Source organism: Eulemur rufifrons, chromosome 9, assembly GCF_041146395.1.
Source record: "Eulemur rufifrons isolate Redbay chromosome 9, OSU_ERuf_1, whole genome shotgun sequence".
NCBI classification, from domain to species: Eukaryota; Metazoa; Chordata; class Mammalia; order Primates; family Lemuridae; genus Eulemur; species Eulemur rufifrons.
The window spans coordinates 33,727,826-33,747,881 of NC_090991.1; the positions used below are offsets into that span (position 1 = coordinate 33,727,826).

General features: G+C 48.1%; 2 protein-coding genes across 7 annotated transcripts in view; one reads left to right on the forward strand and one right to left on the reverse strand.

Annotated features, from left to right (window-relative positions):
* The first annotated feature begins 2,318 nt into the window (after positions 1-2,318).
* TAC4 (tachykinin precursor 4) lies at positions 2,319-7,646 on the forward strand. Its single transcript, XM_069481230.1, has 3 exons — positions 2,319-2,429; positions 3,662-3,755; positions 7,615-7,646. The coding sequence occupies exons 1-3, from the start codon at positions 2,319-2,321 to the stop codon at positions 7,644-7,646; spliced, it is 237 nt and encodes a 78-aa protein (XP_069337331.1).
* A 7,077-nt stretch (positions 7,647-14,723) lies between these two features.
* The window catches only part of KAT7 (lysine acetyltransferase 7), a 32,384-nt gene continuing 27,051 nt past the window's right edge, over positions 14,724-20,056 (reverse strand). For all 6 annotated transcript variants that reach the window (XM_069481237.1, XM_069481236.1, XM_069481234.1 and 3 more), the window contains 3 exons: positions 17,731-17,877; positions 17,014-17,120; positions 14,724-16,390 (listed from right to left, as the gene is read on the reverse strand). In XM_069481237.1, coding sequence (XP_069337338.1) covers positions 16,289-16,390; positions 17,014-17,120; positions 17,731-17,877 — 356 coding nt within the window. In that variant the 3' untranslated portion in view covers positions 14,724-16,288. The remainder of the gene's footprint in view (positions 16,391-17,013; positions 17,121-17,730; positions 17,878-20,056) is intronic.

Genomic DNA, 20,056 nt, shown 5'->3' on the forward strand with positions numbered 1-20,056 from the left:
GAAACTGAGGCTCAGATACTCCTTAGGGGTAAGGTCACCCGTTTGCACTTGCAGAATGGAAGGCCATCTCCCCAGCCACGGGTCCAGGCCCTGCCTCTGCCTCCAGCCCGGTGGGTGAGGCCCCCGTGGGAGGTGGGAAGGGGACAGCCAGGGGTCCTGGAAGCTGGTCTGTCAACTGACTCTCAGTGTCACCTAGAGCAAGCCTGGCCTGCCTCCGTTTCCACATCTGTGAAATAAAGGGGACGAAAGGGGAAACTTTGTTCTAAGAAGAACTTGTGAACAACAGTGGAAAACCCAAAATGGAATGTGAGATTTCTGGGGGGATTTCACCAGGAGGCTGGTAACTGCCTCCCTGGGATGTTGAGAGGGACCCACAGGTGGAGACTGGCTGTGTGGGAATTAGGCTGAGTCTGGGAATCTGCACTTTAGCAAATGCAGGATTGGAACCCACCAAAGAGATTCCTGGAAGGGGGCAGATGGGGAGTTCCTTCCCCAAATGCTCCACGCTTGTCTTTATTCATCCCTGCCTTGGCTAGCCTGGACTCAGAGTGCACGTTTATTAAGGACCTACTGTGTGCCAAGCACGTGTCTATCACAGCCCCACTCCCAGACAGCTCATGGAATAGTCAACTCCCATACAACAGAGCCCACACCTTCCTCCAGGGGTCGGCTGCCTCGTGCCAGGCTGTGCAGCCCAGTGAGCAGAGCAAGGGCCGGCTGGCACCTCTGCTCTCCCCCTCGACAGCCTCCCTTGTGCAGGACACAACCTGCACAACCTCTCACAGCAGCCCGTGAAGAGCCGCAGGAGATGTAAGTGGGGGATGTTGGGGAAAGGGGCCAATTACTTCTTGCTGGAGATGGGATAGAGACAGAGAAACTCTACAGAGAAGGTGAACATTAAGCTGGACCTTTAAGGATGAGCGGAGTTCACCAGGGGGAGAGAGGGGTCCAGGCAGAGGCAGCAGCATGGGGGCGGGAAGTCATGGCCTGTCCTGGGCGCAGGTGGCACAGCGTGTCCTGGGCAGGGAGGGTGGCGGACTGGGAAGGAAGGCACGCCCTTCCCTTGCTCCCACCGCTATGCGGGCACGTGCCAAACTGCACATAGCTTATCTGCCAAACAGAGGTCTGCATGCCTGGATCATGAGCTCCTATAGGACAGGGACAGTGTCTTGCTTCACCTTCTGTGGCCCCGTGCCTCAACCAGTGTCAATAATAGTAGCAATAATAATACCCACTGGGTAACAAATATTGACCTTCACATACTGTGCTAAGTGCCCCACCTGCATTATCTCATTTCGTCCTCAGACTTTGAAAACAAGTGCTATTATTAATCCTTTTTACAGATGAGGGTTCTAAGGTTTAGAGGGATTAAGTGACATGCCTAAGGTCACACAGCTACTTAGTGGCGGAGCTAGAGTTGGAATGCAGGCCTCTGACCACAGAGCCCTTGTTCTAGACTGACGGGTGGGTGGATGGATGAATAGATGGGGGGAGGGAGAGAGGGAGGAACTAAACAGAGAAGTCCATGCCAGGGAGCTTGAAATTCATGCCAGGGCAACGGGAAGACACTGGAAGGCTGTAAGCAGGAGAGACAGGTCGGGTTAGGGATTTACAAAGGGGACAGATGGTTTAGAGCCAATGACACTTGAGGCGGGAGGCTGTTTTTCTGGTAAATCCCAGTTCCCACTTGTGGGGAGCCTCATTTCTTTAAGCACCGAGTTATTTCTCTTAGGGCAGGATGTGTTTTTGTGCACACACGGGATTACTGATGGAGGGAAATGCCGAGGAAGAGGGGCTCAGTCGGGAAGGGGAGACGAGTGGCAGAATACTGCTAAATTGTGGGGGACAGCCTGTGCAGGGGAGCACAGCACCAGGAAGGGAGGAGCCGCACAGCCCCACTCCCCATTTCCAAGGTGAGAAGTTCCCCTCGGGGTTTTCAGCCCAGAAGCTGGAAGCTTCAGGCCCCACACACTGCCCCATTGTGCACCTGCCACCCAGGGAACACAGCCAAAGGGGAGGCAGGCGTTGCATCAGAGTGTTAAGCCCTAGGATCAAATGTTAGGGGGCGGCAGTGGAGGAGGTCTCATCCCTCCTCCTGCTATCACTGGCCTTTCCAGCCAGGGAGGGAGTCACAGGAAACGGCCTGGGGCTCAAATAAGCTGATGGAAGGAAGCAGGATGGCTGGAATGGCCAGAGAACAGGGGGAGCTTCCCCCACCTACACTCAGGGAGCCAAAGTGTGGACACGAGCCTGCTGGAGGCAGGCATCTTTGGGCTGCGAGGGGCTTCCAGAGGGTTCTGGGACAGAGCAGGCTCACCATGCTGCCCTGCCTCACCCTGCTTCTCCTGATGGGGCTGTCCTTGTGCGCTGTGGCAGGTGACGGTGGAGAGGAACACGCACTCAGCGCTGAAGCAGAGCCCTGGATAACCGTGACCTTGGAGGTACCTTTGGGGAGAGGCTCTGACCTGGGCAGGGGATGATCCACAGTGGAGGGGTGGATCCCTCCATGGCTGCCAGGAGAGCAGTTGGACACTGCCAGGCAGCTTGTCTGACTCCCCTTCCTGGGTAGTCTCAAGGCCATGAGCACTGGCGTGGCAGCCCTCCAAAGGGGTGAATGCACGGGGGAGCAGCTGTGTGTGTGTGTGTGTGTGTGTGTGTGTGTGTGTGCTGTTTAAGAAACACTTATTTAACACATATGTTTCTGGCACCATCCTATATGCTTTATTATAAACATTAACTCATTTAATCCTCACATCAACCTCATGGGGAAGGTCCCATTACTATCCTCATTTCACAGACAAGGAAATTGAGGCACAGAGAGGTCAAGTAGTTTGTCCAAGGTTGCACGGCTTCAAAAGCACAACTGCACACCTTAGGTCTTAGTCTGGAGTTCCTGGGACCAGCAGGGACCTGGCTAGGGACAATGGAAACCGCTCTGTCCCTCACGACTTGTCCCACCTTTCAGGATCGAAGCAGATGTTTTTCTAGGCCTTGGACTAATTCAGTCACTTCCAATCTGTGTGCAGTAAGGAGAAGGCAGCAGGACTGGGGACCAGGGTTCAAGCCTCAGCTGCTCCACGGACTCTTGCTGCTTGGTGGATGTCAGTTTCCTCACCTGCAACATGGGGGGAGAGGGGAGATGATCCCCAAGGCTTTTCTCCAACTTTGACATGCTCTGCAGAGTCAGCGCCAGACATCAGGGTGCCTGGGCCAGAGACAGAGAAACCTTGCTGTGTGCGGGGAGTGGGGGTTTCCATGCAGCCGCTTGGGAAACATCATCGTAAACTTAAACTAGTGCTGCTGGGCTTTCGCCATTCCTAGCCTGGACAGGTTATTTAGTCTCTCTGCGACTCAGTGTTTTCATGTGTAAGATGGTGACAGTAAAAGCTTTTTTCATGGGGTTTTGCTGAGGATTAAATGAGTTACTATATCAAGTGCTCAGATCAGTGCCAGGAGCACAGTAGGTGACTTATCATAATAACATAGTAGGTAGTTATTATGATGATGTGTGGTATTGCATAAAAGTTGCCAAAATGCCCAGTGCCATCGCAGAGCAAGCGTTTGCTAACCGCGAGCTGTCATCATTGAGACTGTCATTGCCCGGGCTGCCCTCCCCGTCTCCTCACCAACCTCCCCCAACTCTCACTCTCTGCTCCTTCAGGAAGGCTCCGCGCCCATCACTCAGCGCCAGCTGCAGCAGGTGAAGAGGGCCAAGGCGAGCCAGTTCTTCGGGCTGATGGGCAAGCAGATGGGAGGTGAGTGGCAAAGGTGGGCGGGAGCCCAGCAGGCAGGGTCCTGAGTTCAAGCCCAGGTCCCGGGGTCAGGTCCTGCAGTCCAGACGTGGTCGCTCAGGAGATGGGTTGGGGCAGACAACAGTGTGAATTATCACCCAACCAGGACGCTTTGGAGAGTGTTCATAATTATGACAGGCGACAGGTGTAAATAAACCAGGCTGTCCCCAGCATATGGGGAGTGTGATCGCCTGAAAGGTGAGGGCGAATGCTTTGCATCCTGGCTGGTGCCCTCGGCTTCCATTCTCTGGATGTCCCGGGGGTGGGGGCGGGGGGAAGGAAGCTCGAGCCCAGCGTCTCAGTGTGAGCACAGCCATAAGCCAAGCTTTCTAGTCAATTCTTAAACCGAACCTGTTTCCTGAGACGACTTTCAACTCAGGAGTCCTGTCCTGTGGGGATAAGGAGAAAATAGTCTAGACAGAGAGCAGTTTTCTCTTTCTCATTATTAACATTATATTTTTTACGGGGCACTGCTCAGTGTTGGTGGGGTTGTGAAGAAAGTGGCACTTTTACACGCCGTCCATTTGGAGGACACATTGGCAACATCCATCAAAGTTGGAAACACCCACGCCTTTTGACCCGTAGTCTCACTGTGGGGAATGTCTCAAGTAGGCGGACTGTTGCTGCATGAGCCCTGAGATGTTTGCAACAGAGCGCTCATTGCCAGCTTGTTTGTAATAGCAAGAGTTTGAAATAACATAAAGACTATCAATTGGGTAATGGTCAAACTATATTAGGCACATCCATAACCTTTGCGGCAATTAAAAAGGATGAGACACATCTGTGGAAAGATATGGAAATATCTCCAGGATATATGTGTAAGTGGAAAAAGCAAGTTATAGAACAATATGCATGATGGGAACCTACATGTTTTTTTAAAAACTGCATACTTACACACATAGATATGTAAACACATAGGGAAAGTTCTAGAAGGATCAATATCAAACTGTAAACAGTGGTTACATCTAGGACAGGAAGTGGAGATGACGTGGAGAAAGGGAGAAGAGACTTTAAATTTTACTGTACAAACCTCTTCATTGCTTGACTTTTTTTTAATAGCAGGCATGTATTCAAAGACTGCTTTTGTAATTAAAAAAATATGCACATAAAAATAGAGAAAACCAACTTGTGACCAAGCACTTTTAGCCTTACTTTCCTCCTCTACAAAATGAGTTTTGGCCTGGGCCACTTCAAAGTTCTCTTCCAAATCCAACAACCCCTGAGGAGCAGGGGATGGGGGTGTAAGAGACATATTTCTTGAGCAGCTACTGTGCTTACACCCAATTAAATCTCCACAACATCCTCCTCATCACCAGCAGCAGAACTAAGACTCAGATAGGGTAAGTGCTTTTCCCAAGGATGCCCACCCAGCCGGCGCCAGATGCCAAGGACACCAACGTTTGTGCACGCCCACTGCTCCACACTGCCGCCTACCGGGCACACTCCTACTGCCACATGAGGATAACGGGCAGTGACTACAGTTCCAATGGAAGACCCACTGGGGCACTGACACCCACATAGCCATGAGCCTCCCCCACCTCACCAAGCCCCCAGGGAAGCAGTGCAGTCCTCATTCCTTCCTTCTCCTTCCCCCAGGAACACCTCAGATCCAGCCAGGGAGAAAAGCAGGTAAACGTTGCCCAGCCCTTCCTTGCCCTCAGCATGGGCCCAGGGGAGGGTTGAGCTGTCCTGGCCGCTAACAAATCAGGGAGGTGAGGGGACATGCTCCGGTCAGGGGCATGCCAGGCTGGCTTTGCTGCGCGGAGGGTGAGGCCAGTGTGGTTTGGCCACGTTGGTCTTTCTGGTTGTTTCCTTAGAGGGGTGATCTACACACGCCTAGGCAGAGGTTGCAGGGACAGGAGGAGACAGGGATGGATCTAGTTCTGCCACAGTTTCAAAATTACCTTGGGTCTAAAGCCTGGCACTGGAAAAAATGAGTCAACCACCAAAAATAAAAGAGCACTCAAAGCTCTAATCCCCTGTGCCCAGAAGGATCTTAAAAGTGTGAATCTGAGTACCCACTACCCTGCTTAAAACCCTTCAGCAAAAAAGGAAAAACAAAATCAAAAGAAAACCAACCAACCTGTGCCCACCACCCTCTCAGGACTCTCTCAGGATCAAGTTCAATCCCCTAACATGACTCCCCACATCCTTCAGGGCTGCCCTTGCTGACCTGGCCCCAGCCCCTCTTGAATGCTCCCCTTCCCGGACCCCTGCCCTACCCAGGCGGAGCTGGTCTCCTTGGCACACTGCACTGCGCTGTCCTGCTGGGTCACACGGCTGGTGTCCCCAGACGGGAAACCCCCCAATGAGCAGGCATCGTCTGCTATTGCCTCTGTCTCCCCAACTCCCAGCACAGTTTCTGCCTATTAAAGCACCCACTAGGTGTTTGTGAAGGAAGAGCAGACCAGAAGGAAGAATGGAGGATTCAGGGAAGGAACCAGTGAATGAATGAGCCAACCCTTGGTGTTTCCTCAGCTCCAGGGATGCTTAAGAAGTGATCCCATTTGCAAGGCCCCGGCCCCAGCCTTCCCTGGTTCCCAAGACAACCTCCCTCTGCTGCCTCTTCCTCCCCCTCTTCTCTCTCCAGCACCAGGGTATCAGTCGGAACAAACCGTCCCTGGCCTCCTGGTCAGGAGAAGACCATCCACAGAAGGTAGGCGAGGGCCTCTAGTGGTTGCCAGGGCATCATGGGACGGTGGCCAGACACTTTGTTGCCAGTCCGGGGGCGGGGGTGGGGGGGGAGCATGCAGCTGGACAGACAGAACAGGCTCCGTCTGCACAAGCCATCAGTTGGGAGGCAGTCGAGGTGCAGGGAGGTGGTCTCTGATGGCCCAGGACTGAAACAGCTTTGGCCCTGAAGCCGCACCCTCCCCACCCCTAACGCTCCCAGCACCCTCTGCCCCGCCCGCTACGGCCAGCTGAACCCACAGGGAACGATGCACAGTTTTCCGGACCCTGGAACCTCCCCTTATTCCCTCACTGTCCATAAAGTTCTAATCATTAATGTTACTGGAGCCTTTAGTCTTCAGAGCATTTCTGCCCTTGACAATCGTTAAGTAAGTGCAAATCACCCTGGGAGGGGTGACACCCTAAGCAGTTATCAGCTCACACCTTCTGGCAGGGGCCATGCCCCCAAATGGTTCCCAGGGGCCAGGCATGAAAGCAAATAAATGAATCAGGCTGGGGAAAGATCACAGCTCAGGAGAGATGGGCAGCAGGTGCCCCAGGGGGTCGAGGACACGGAGCCCCAGCCTGCCTGCCCTAGTGCCGAACCTTTCCCCCTAGAGCTGCAGACTTCTGGCCCTCCCTAGCTCCCCCGAGAGAATACCTGCTCGAGCACTTCCATTCATTCAAAGGGCCACAGAAGTCACCCCAACACCAAACAGAAACAAATGTCCCTCCATGCATGGTGTGGGCAGGAAGCTTAGAAGTTGTCATTTGTCAGAAATGGAAAGCTACTTGCCCAAAGTTGCACAGTGAGCTGTTAACAGAGCCAGGACTAAAAGCTGTGTCTCCTGTTTCCTAGTCCACGGCACTTTCCATGTCCCCAGGAGGGCCTTTGGGACTTTTGGGTACCATTCCCTTCCGTTAGGAGGACAACCGAGGGTTGGTTCTGTCCATGCTCTGGAGGGGTTAGCGATTGAGTAATGGAAGATGTGGCAGATGAACCTGTAATGTCATTGCCCTGGATACCTCCAGACAGGAGCAACGGGGCTGGGGAGAGGGAGGGCCTTCGCTGGGGTGACTAGGGAAGGCTCCAAGGGTGGAAGAGGCAGACAAGACTCTCCTAACCACCGTCCGTGTACCAAACCGTCCCCAGGCAGAGAAGATGAGGACCAAGTTTCACAGTGAGAGCCTCCACTGCGCGCTTCCCAGAGGACGCTGCCTCTCCCTACCTGGATGTCACAGCCGACCAGCAGGCGGGCCAGATCCCTTCTCTGTGTGACTCCTGATCTCAACACTGGCATTTCACACGAGGCCCAAACTGAACCCATTGGGCTTTCCCTGGGACTCTCAGTGTCAAGCAGCAGTCGGGCATGAATGCACGGTGGTGACCCCCTTGAGCTGGAGCGCCCCTGCCCTCCTGCACTCAGAGCCCTCATCTCACTGTGCAGCAGCGGCGAGCCTCGCACACTGTGTACCTCCTGTGCCCAGCACACAGGAGGGGCTCAATAAAGGAGTGACCGGTGACCGGCTCCTTCTCCAGTGCAGGGCAGGGGGCAGGAGTGGCCTCCCCGGCATTTCAGCAGGCCAAGAGGCCTTTTGCAGAATTGCCAAGAGAAATACTAAGCAGCCCTGGTCCTTGGGTGGAAAGACAGGCTTAGGACACAGGTAAGGACAGGTATAAACAGGAAAGAAATGGGTTAGAGGCTGTGACAGGGTGGGGAGGTCCTACAGGCACCTTGGGGTGGAAGGGATCTGAGGGCAAGGAGTCTTTTTCCCCTTTGGGTTCCTGTGAAGCCCCAGCATGAAAGAAGACGCCCTCTCCCTACGCAGTCATCGCAAGGGCTTGTGTCTCCTGACTTGGAGAAGAATTAGGTCCCAGGTCACTCATCAATTCTTTCGTATAAAGTGGCCCTTCATCTAACTGCTTGGCTTTTAGGACAGTTAGTCTGCCCCATTCCCGAGCACGGGAGAGCTCCAGAGGAGTGAAACAGCTCCCGACCGACCACAGGGAGCCCCGGGCTCATGAGGAGACCATTGTCCCTGCCCTGGTATTAATAGTTTCTAGGCAGGTGGGGCACAAAGGCTCTCAGCATGCTCAGAAAGAGGCACCCCAGCATCATGGGATCCCAGGGGCACCCCGGGTGGTGGGCATTGAGGTGCTGGACCACAGAGGAGCTGGGAGCTGTGCGGGCCGGCACAGCGGGCAAGGAGGTTCATTAAGTCACTAGGCTACAACACATTTCGCTTCTCCCTGTCCGTCTCTCCGAAAAGGAAATGGGTTAGGAGTTTTTCTGGGCAGTTCATTCTTTGCAGCACGGATGCGGGGAGCCAGGCTATATTTAAAAGGAGGGGAAAGCTGGTGTTGGCACAGAAGGCAGGACCTTCCTCTGGGTGCCAGGAAAGTTTTCAGCAGAGGCTGCTCAGCAGAGGCCAAGTGGCGCCAGCACAGGCAGGAAGACTCCTTCCACTCGGCCTGTGGGGAAGACTCTCTCCCAAGGAGGACTGTTCATCATGAGCCCCGCGTGAACCGCAGGCCCAGTCTTCATTTTCGCACCTCACTGTCGTGTCTAGTAAGGGATGTGGGGGTGGGAACAGGGCAAGCCTCCTCCGTGAGTCTGACACTGCTGAATTTCCCAGTTAATGTCCTTCTCCTCCCCGCCCCCCGCAACCTCCTAACCCACCAGGCCTCCTCCCCACCTCACCCAGAGGTGAGGTCCCAAGAGGCAGCTCACTGTGATAACCCAACTCAAAAGACCCACAGAGAGGGCTGAAGACTTTCTTCTTGTGTTTGAAGTTTGGGACATTTAGGAAAAAATGAAATTCACCAAATACTTGGTGACTTTCCTCTATGTGCCACACTTGACCAGGAACTCAGATGGGACTGGGAATCCGATTATGTGAGAACGGAATTTGCCCCTGAAGACACGATGGCCTTATAGGAACGCCAAGACGCACTCACTCGGTGCAAAGCCCACATTCCGCTCTCCAATCCTATCTTTTTCAAACCTAACACATTCACTCAAGCTCCCGGTTTCTGCACATGCTGTTCTCTTTCCATTCTGGTGGAATGGAATTTTCAGTCAATTTCTCTGGAAGGTTTTCCAGCCCTGGAACCACCCATTCGCTCCCTCCTCGGCATCACCAAAGCACCTCGCACACTCTTCCTTCAGCACTTACTCTACGCCACGGTGTGGATGCTGTAATGAATGGTACCTCCCCAGCGAGACAGGGTTCTCTAGAACAGGGACCATCTCATTTCACTTTGTACCCTTCAGTGCCAGCAATAGAGCTTGGCATGTAAGAGGTCCCTGGAGAGTGTTTAGACAAAGGATTCACATTTCCTGTCCTCAAGGAGTCTGTCTCTAGGGAACCAAACTTAATACAAGTGAGTTAAATAAATAATAGTGATGCCACTTACTGAACACATGTCCCGTAGTTCTCAAACTCAACTTGTCCACACGCTGAACTTTTGATCCACTGGCCCAAAGCTACTCCTCACTGGCTTCTGCTCCTCCAGACTGCTCTTTCCACAGCTTCTGTGTAACACTAAATATCCAGCTCCCAGGGCCTCATGGAACTTGATGAATATTCGTTTCCTGAATAAATGAGTGAAAATATGCCAGGCAAGACAATTCACCTTCACAATTGTTATCCCCATTCTGCAGATGAGGATAAGCCACCTGCTTGAAGTTACACAGGAAATGGCAGAGCCAGGATTTAAGCCAAGGTGACGTCACATACACCAACCCCTACACTTGGCCTACGCCAAGTCTCAGGCAGAATTATGGGCCTATTTGGGGAGGAAAGAAACATTTCCAAGTCTGACCCCAGCATACCAGTCCCTCAAGAAGCTCCTTCCAGATCCAGTCATTTTAGGAAATGTCACATGCTGTGTCTTTCTCTGGAAAACCCCAATGCCTGTTGGCCTACTGAAGGTTTTGAGAAGCCCTATAGTCAAGCACCATACTGGATTTAACTTTAGCTCAGTGTTTTCCAAATTTATTTGACACAGAACGCTTCTTGCCCATACTTCTGTATTTAATGGAACATACTTTGGGGAATGTTGAAGTAGAGGCTTTCTTAGTAAACAGGAAAGGGGCTAACAGAGACTAATCCGGGTGCACGTCGAGGATATGTGTAAAGGAATGATGACAGCTATGTAGGCCGAGTCAGCTTACAGAAAGACTTGAAAACCAGGATAAACATGAACTTGATCCAATGAGCAATGGAAAGCCACATGGATTGTCGAGCAGGGAACTGATGAGCCATGTCTTGATAGACGAAGGATTTTCTTCACTTTTCCTGATCCACTTAAGGAAGTGGCTAAGAATTTTAAGGCCAGGAAGGGGCCTCAGAAGCAATTTGACTGGCAGCTGAGATATGCTGAATGACCAAACAGGAGCTGAACTGACTCCAAGGGTGCCATTTTTGCAGAATATGAACAGTGCTCCTGGAACTGCACAAGGTGGTGGCCCTCCTCTGGCTTCCAATCACAAGCTATCAGTTAATGCAACCTACAAGACCAAACTGAATTCCAGCCCTTCAGTTTCAAAAGTCTCTTTGTTTCACTTATCCCTTGCTGTGTGTATACCAAACCATCCCAAAACATGGCTTAGAACATTTCTCACGATCCTCTGGGTTGGTATGACTCAGCAGGATGTTTCTTTAGCTTCATGTGGTGTTAGCAGGGGTCACTCATGAGGCTCCACTCAGCTGGGATTTGGTTGGGGTTGAACCCTTCAAGACACACAAGTCTGGGGTTTTGGCACCATCAGCTAGGGCACCTCGGTTCTCCTACACGTGGTCTCATCATTCAGTAATTTAGCCCAAGTTTCTGGTTTGGAAACATGTCAGCTCATGTTCAAGAGCAAAAGTGGAAGCTGCCAAAATATCACTTCCGTAACATTCTGTTAGTCAAAACAAGTCACAAGTTTGGCCCACACTAAGGAAGAAAAACAGACCTCTTATTGGAAGGAGCAGCACACACAGACAGGGATGGGGGTGATTGCTGGTGGCCATCTTTGGAAATGATCTACCTCTAAATTTGTGAGATAAGAGTGTAGGTTTCTGATAACTTTGGAATAGACTGAATATACAGTAAGCTGTTTCCAGAAACAAATACCCAGTTAAGAACAAAGACTGGTTTCTTGGAATGAACATGACTTGTCAAGGATAAAGGTGTTTATATCTCACATGGAACATTTGGGAGGAGCCATGGAGCCAAAGTTGCGCAACAGCATGGGTTATTTTTTCCACTCTTGGGCACAAGTAAACAAACCCCCAAACCCCAAAATGGTGGCAGCATGACCTGTATCTAAAGGTATTGCTCAAGAGGGAAGAGACAAACTGATGTTTTGGCACCAGGGACATTTTTCATCATTGGCAATTCTTTGTTTCCTTCTTAGTGACATTCATTGGCATTTTGTTAAGATACCACAAAGGAAGAAAGCTATTATACTGTCCCCATCAGCAGGAGACAGTCTGGAAGAGGCAGTCATACCAAATTTTGTGGCAGAAAGTGCTGGGGCAAAACCAGTTGAGATCCAATTTCTATTAATTCCATGATCCCAATGTACAGCAAAGGGTGGTCTCCAGAATTTCTAGCACACTTCACATACTATTATTTTGCAAAGGAGTTTTTGTATTTTATTCTCATGACACGCAAAACCCTGTACATTTTGTACACACATGTACCTGGTAAGGCCTACGAGGCAGAGGAAATAATGGTGAGAGCCTCAGCGAGCCCAGTCTTCTCCCTGTTGTCATGCCACTTCACTTGACGGGACTGGCTATTTGAGCCTGAGCACGCTAAGTAGCCGAGAGCCTGGGGTAAGAGCGAAGGCAGGCAGGACACAGGATTCTGTCGTCTTGCTAGGGCCTTTCCTCAAACCAGGGTTTCTTAACCCCATGTCCAGGAACGGACTTCAAAGGCACAATTTCCTGTCAAATGTGTGTGCATAAATAGGTGCAGTTAAAAAAAAATCCAATACTTGAATCAGGTCAGGGGAAAAAAGGGGGTTAAGGATCATGGGTGATCCTGGCACCTCTCATGAAACTCTGCTTTGATGTCATTTGACGAGAATTGCCCATCAAAGGAGGAGAAGGCAGGTATGTGTAGGACTACCCTTTAAGACAGTTACTAATATACACCCCAAAAAGTTGATCTCCATTTGTTTCATGTTCCAGAAGGAATGTGTACTGTAAGCAAGCTGTGGCCTATTTGGTATGCTGGTTTTAGGTGATCCGTAGCCCCAACGACTAGCTTGACATGAACAACTCCATTTGAGGCTGTTCCTAACCCTAGCCATGCAACTGCCCACAACTACAGGGACAAATCAAAGTTGATGACAAGTCTAAAACATCATCTTGTCCCATAAAGCATATACCACATTGTTAAAAATTACTTAATATGATTTCCTATTTCCATGTAAGAAATGGGAAAACAACACAGAGGCCGCAGATGACCAGATCTCACAGCATTGTCAGAAGCATGGGGTGTGGAATCCGAGCAGCAAGGCTCTCATTCTGTTGCCATACAGCAGCAGCAAGACTACTGAAAGCCTCAAATGTCTCACCTGGAAGAGAGCTATAATACCCACCTTACAATGTTGTGGTGAGGACTGACGAAAACCACAGAAGGGACAGCGCTTACTAAGACAGTCTATTCCGAAATCAGAAGCGATGCCAGAATGAGGCACATCTTTTGCTTCCTGGTTTAGCTTTCTGGCCCCCCTAACTTGCTGCTTCTAAGATCAACTAAAATTAATTGTCTGAAAGTTTTCACCAGTTTCACTATTATCCTTGCAATGGAAGCCACTTGTAAAAAGGCAATCAACTAGAAGGGAGGGGATGATTAATCATTAAGAAATCAGAGAAGGCTGAGGAGGCAAACAGTGGTGGTGGAGGTTCTGTGCGTGGACAGACCAGAGATTTCTGGCTTCATTACTTACAGTGTCACGTTCGGCTCCGGGTCTCCTTCGGCAAACCAGTGTAAACATCTACTGCACGGGGCTAATATGAGGGTCAGACCAGTCGGTATGAAGGCACCAAGCACAGTGCTGAGCATATGGGAAGCAGCCAGCATGTGCTAGGGCTCTCTCCTCCAGAGACAGAGTAGCTGCTTCCACCGAGCAGGTTTCAGGAGTTAGACCCAAGAGTAACTCCAGACTTCTGCTCTTCTCATGAAGGAGCCTGAGCAGCAGCTGAGTCTCTTTTAGGCAGGTAAAAAGGAGTCAAAGGGGACAGTCTCGCTCGAAGTTGCCAAGGGAAGTGAACACTGTTCCCATACCTGTAAGGGGCTTAAACCAGACAAATCCTCCTTTTATTTGTAGGTGAGGGAAGTGGGGTGGCAATCAGTAGAGGCTTGAGAACCAGACTGTGCACCTTGACCTCTCAGATTCCATCTTGTGGTCCATATCACCTACTTCAATTTTTTCAAAATGTGAGGGAGAGCAGATTCCCCTTTGATTCAAATATTCAGAACAGGGAGGTTTGGGCACACATCATTCTAATAAAAGGCAAATATGAGAAGGGTCTTTTTATAATCTTAAGCTTCTCTCCATCTCATCCCCCACCTGAGTAAGCGACACACAAGGACTCCAGCCTTGCAAACAAGGACCCTTGGTTTGTCCACGGGAAAGGTTCTCACCACTACTGGCTACAATAAGCAAAACCATCCCAGCACATATAATTCCCACCCTCATCCCTTACAGCATACAAATATAAGTGCCTAGCCTCCCTTTTCCTGCACTGGGTAAACCCTATAGGAAAAAGGCAGCTATTTTCAGAAACAATCATTTCAACCTGAGAGAGTCAATGATTAGAGGCAACATTGCTCAGTATTGCTGAATGAGCTTGGAGAGGAGAAGGGACATATCTGTTCCCACCTCCTGTAAGTAGCAATTGTATCCCCACCTACCCTAACTTTCTACTAGTTCTTTGCCCCTAAAATTAGAGGAAAATGAACTTAATGAAAGAATGGGCTAATACTGACTAGTCACTGCTATGCACGCCTATTAGCTAGGACCAAAGTGAGGCAGATCAAATTTGTCCTGCCAACTAAACAAGTTCAGAGTAAGCATTCCCTCTATAGATAGCTTGCATCACGGGGAAAAAACTCCACAGCCACAAACCACATCCCTCAACAGCGCACTGCTAGGGAAAGCAAACCCCAAGTGCTTTTACTATTAGTAGGTGGTCATCTGCATCATTTTCGTACACAAATGAGAGCCCCAAGATGAAACACACTTGAGCAGAGAACATGCTTTATTGAGAAGTAGATATAGAAGAGCACATTCTACCACATGTGGGGGAGGGTTTAGCTTCTGTAAAAGGCCTTTACCCCTTAAGAAAACCCCCAGTGAAGTTGCTTTTGGATAAATTTCAACAGTGACACTGAAACTGGGGGGGGAGCTGCCACTGAACATGCTTAAAATTAGCTCCCCCCAACCCACAGTGAATATAAGTAGTGTACAGAGATGACAAGAGAAAGGCACAAATGACCAGAGTCAGGATTGTGGTGAGGGCTCCACATGAAGACAGCGTGTTGTCGGAGACCAACTTGGGAAGGGTGACAAGTCATACATCAAAAGCTGCCCCAAGATAGCAGGTTATAACAGGCTAGAGAGAAATTAGAGGGAACATCTCTTCTTTCACTTGAACAACACTAAAAATAGGAGACCAGAGAATAGAAGGATGGTGGCAAATCCCAAAAAGGAAATGGAGGAGGAGTTCATTGAGGGGCAGAAGCACTTTAGTCCTAGAGGGAGGGTGAGGCACTGCTGAGAAGAGAAGCTAACCTTCGCAGGGGTGGTCATTCTGCCTTGCTGAGTCAGGGACTGAGATATGGAAGTCATTCAATCATTTTCAACTTCTCCCAGGGCGTTCGGACAAAATCAGTGCAACTTATATGGAAGTATCAGTGTACTCTATCAGACTAGACAGGTGGGAAGGCCTTTGCACTGTAATTAACCAGTTCATGTGTAGCATGAAAGGGAGAAATGGAAATTATTTTGGCACCCGCAAATGTAAAAGGGGCAGGGAGTAAAGAGAGAAGAAAACATTTACTCCTGGGCACTTTCTGGTGAGGCAAAAAGTATCCATTCCCTTTCACCAAGACACTGCCCACGGGTGAACACAAACCAGAATATAGAACCACCATCTCTTACATCTTCTCTCCATCCCATTCAGATGGATTATGTGCTGTTACCAAGATTAATCCCTGGGAAACTCTTCAAGAAAAGTATTTGGCTCTGGTCAGCCTGATACTGATCAAAAACGGGTCTTCCAATAAAAACGGAGGGAAGAAATTAAAAGCAAGATGAAATCACCCCCTCCCAGCACACACACACTCACAGGTGCTACCTCTTCCCTGCCCCTCCACAGAACACACGTGTAAGGAAGGAGTCATTGGAAAGGTACTGGTGGTGGCAGCCATATCTGGAGGTCTGGTGACCAGGTGGCAAGAAGCACTAGTACCAAGTTTAGAAGACACAACACAACCTCATGGGGCGAGAGAACATGAGGAAAGAACCAGTGACTGGACAGGTACAGTACCATAACAGAACTCCTTGGGTCAGTGCTGAGAGATCTGCACTTGAGTCTAATACAGATCCCATCCAGGCAACCTCACTGAGGCCGAAACAACAGTTCCTCAGAACCAGCGTCTGCAGTGTACATGAAGGTCGGAGCCAGGACAGTCCTGAGGGGGATGGCCTTCCCAAAGGATACTGTACTTGCCAATCACAAGAGCAACAGAAATGACAGACAGATCCCTAGGGTACGGATTCCTACTGCTGGGGTTCGCTGGCTCGGAATGACAGGTCACTTTAAGTGCCCTTGGGAGGGGTCCATTTTAAGCAGCTTGGATCCATGGTTTTATTGGAGTTGGACCTTTTGGCCTCTTTGGCTATCCACTCATCAATCAGGTCCTGGGGGAGAACAATGAGAAAAACCATTATACACATTCAACTAAAATGCCTTTACATACATTCCAAAATGACAATTAGCCAAGCAGGACTCAAAGATTTAATAATATATTAAGGTTTAAAAATAGTATCTTTTGACTTACAAACTACCACCTAATCCACTTCTTCCTACTTTGCCCTTAGTGAGAACTGAAAATCATTCTTCACCAACTTTTGTTACATGCATGAAGCCAATTAAAAAAAATTAAAAGTGAGCATGAGTTAAGGTGGCGCCTGTTAAAGGAATTTCCAACCACTTCCACAAGCCCTGGAGTTTGTGAAGATGCCCCTCCACTGATGAGGGCAATTTCCTCCAATCTAAGAAAATCATCAAATGATAAAAATGCTATGCAACACAAAGCTGCTTAACTTGCGTTATCCAAATTGAGACAGGAGCTTACCAAAAGCTTCTGATAAGGATAAGGTAACACAGGCATCACTGCCAGCTAAGGAAACAAGACCCAGTTACAAGGTGCATGTAGTCAAACTCCGGAGAAGGTTACCTTTTGAGTGTTAAGGCCCCTATTTTGCTCTGCTAAGCCTTAAGGGACATCCAGCAATGAGCAAACAACTGATAAAAACCTTACCTGTCTCTTTAAAACTAGGTGTTTTCCCTTCCAATACTTGAGCATCTGAAGGGCTTGCAGAGTACTGACAATGTCCACGGGATTCACAGCCGTTTCCTGGCTGATTTCTAAAACAGAAGAGCTTCTGAGAACCTGCCCAAAAGCAGGTTTTTCACCCCCCCAACCAAAGCCTTTCCCTTAGGGGAAATCCAAATGGACTCCAAATGGTTGGAATCTTCTATCCTCAGCCCAACCGGTTCAGAAAAAGTTTACAAAGCATTCATTTGACCAGCCCAAATAAATACAGAAAAAGGATATTATAGCAAGAAGCTACTCTTGGCCCCTTAGAAATCTGGGCCAAATGTAGACAAAACTAAATTCTTCCACCCTACATAAGCACACAGGATGTCTTTTTAGAAGCTCCTGCATATGCCAACAGACTTGAAGAAGTTTTCTTCTGTCTGTTGTAAGAATTAAAGTGTTAACAACCCTGGACTTGAGAAAACAATTCATAACCATTCCCAGGGGCCAAATACTCTGGAATCCTTGGGCATATTTAGTGAGGGTCTCTGCAGTGGTCCATACGCAGTGAGCCTTCTGTTCTTATAGTAAGATAAAATATAGAACAGCTTATCTTTGCAGGTTAGAAAGCATCAACAGGGGCCAAGCAGAAAAGTTAGAATACACAGTGGTGTTAACAACTTGGGTAACAACCATTTCAAAAAGTCAAAAACCAACCTTTGATAGAAATCTCTTTGCCTTGGAAATTATGCAGGTAACGGAGAAGCACTTCTTTCCAGTAACTACGATAGCTTATGAGCCCCAGATCTGAGAGTGGACGTTCCGGGGAGCCAACTTTTTCTTCCACTTTGGAAAGCAAATAACCTGCCAGGGAACAAATATACAGAATTTTTCTAGCAACACTGTATAGTGTGCCTAAAAGCAAAGAACAGTGTGCCAACATGGAAGAAAGTTTAAGTAGTACAGTCTTCTCCGCAGTATCAGTTAGGGTTTAGTCATTCAGCGGAATGCTGTGTGGCTGTTCAGTATAGTATGCTGCCTTTATAGAAACCAAATGGGAAGTATTTGTATTTACTTATGCAACAGTTCCCCCTTGTCCCCAGGGGATACATTCTAAGACCTCCAGTGGAGGCCTGAAATTGCAGATAGTACCAAACCCTGTACATACTGTGTTTTTTCCTACATAAACATACCTATGATAAAGTTTAATGTATAAATCAGGCACAGCAAGATGTTAATAGCAATAATAAAATACAACAATTATAACAATATACTGTAATAACAGTATGTGAATGTGATCTCTCTCTTTCAAAATATTTTACTGTACGCACTATTTTCAGACTGTGGTAGACAGTAACTAAAACCTCGAAAGTAAATGGCAGATGAGGGGGGACTACTGTAATAGGCACTAAAAACACTCTGGGAGGCTTCACTAGAAACTTTCATCACAATGGTTCTCTGTACACGTGTGTTGGAAACAGGAGAGATCGGAAACAGAGATGTGAAGCCATTACATTACATGGCTTATGTTTCAAATCTTTGAACTTTAAGAAGAGATTATCTCAGTATCACCTATGAGGCACTGGGGAGTGTAAAAAACCCAAACGATGAAGCGTCTAGTTTTAACATCTCAACATCTAACATCCTATTTATAAAAAATATACAAAACAACACTATGGGGATGCAATCAGCAAAATTCCTAATCTGGGAAACTACTGTCAGTTAGAGATGAAACTCCTTGTTCTATTCTATTCCTTCTTTCTCACTGCTGCCCTTGTCTAAAAACAAAAAACAAACAATAACAACCCAAAAACAAACCCAAAGAACAAAATCTCAAAACCAGTGAAATTTGAATACTGTAATTTATGATATTAAAGATTCCCTTTTGTTTTGTTTGTTTTTAAGGTATAGTAAGTAGGCTTATTTTTTAGAGATACCAAAATAATAGAGGGTGGGTAATACAGGAAAAACAAGATTGACCAAAAAATGATAATTATTGAAGCTGGGTGATGGGTACAGGGGCAGTTATTATACTCTCATTCTACCACTGTATATGTTTGAAAATTTCCATAAAATCAAGTTTATAGAAAAGGTGTTACCTATTCAGTGATATATAGTCCCCCCTTAAAAGTAGATTATGTCACTTCATGATTCATTTCTTCCCAGGTGACTTAAAAATGAAAGAAGGTTTGTAAGCCAAATTCTAAAAATTCTAATTTTGACTAAAGTATGTCCTGTCCTATGACAGCAGACGTGGATAAGATACAGGAGAGTCCCATTATTCACAGCAGTGGGTTCCACAGTCACCAAGACCACTGAACTAGCGAACACTGACCCATTGCTCCTACGGGAAATACAGAGTCAGGTTCCTGCAAGCTTCTGGTCACATATTCATCAACGATCAATATATAACCTTGTTTTATATGTTTCTGTTTAACAACACCCTATTGAATATATTTTTGATATCATTAACATTGAACTCACAGGCAACAGCACTATTAACTCAGGCCTGAAGAAAGCTACCTACACCACTGTAAGGTACACCAGTGTTCCTGCACTTAAAACACTACACAGCACGTCAGCACTATGCTCAGGTGCCATTCATAATCATCAAAGGAAAGCACAAAAATGTGAAAAACATGGCACTAACAGATTGAAAATGATACTTGTTTACGGTACGAGAGCTGCTAAAAAATTTTCAAAGTCAGCTGGGAATGCTCTGCACGTATCTGCAAATTACCACAAAAACGTCAAGACTGATTTTGGGGTTACAAATAAATTTTAGTGAGTAGGCAAATTCATAGGCACAGAATCCACAATTAATGAGGACAGAGTATATTACTCAAAGGGTCTATTGGGTATATGGATTTACCTCTAGACAAGTCCTTATAAAAGTAAAATCCCTAACATCAAGGAACAGATTTTAAGCCTTATGCATATATGTGCTCTGTTTAAAAGTCTCAAACTGGGATAATCCTAAGAGCTTACTTTATCATCCTCTGTATCTCCTACCAACTAAGTACCAACTCAGAGTCCTGTATTG

Bases quoted from the DNA above. Each gene is read 5' to 3' on its own strand.
- TAC4 (XM_069481230.1), top strand. From the start codon at position 2,319: ATGCTGCCCTGCCTCACCCTGCTTCTCCTGATGGGGCTGTCCTTGTGC. The intron at 2,430-3,661 runs GTGACCTTGGAG...CTGCTCCTTCAG, and splicing joins AAGCAGAGCCCTGGATAACC to GAAGGCTCCGCGCCCATCAC. The intron at 3,756-7,614 runs GTGAGTGGCAAA...AACCGTCCCCAG, and splicing joins GATGGGCAAGCAGATGGGAG to GCAGAGAAGATGAGGACCAA.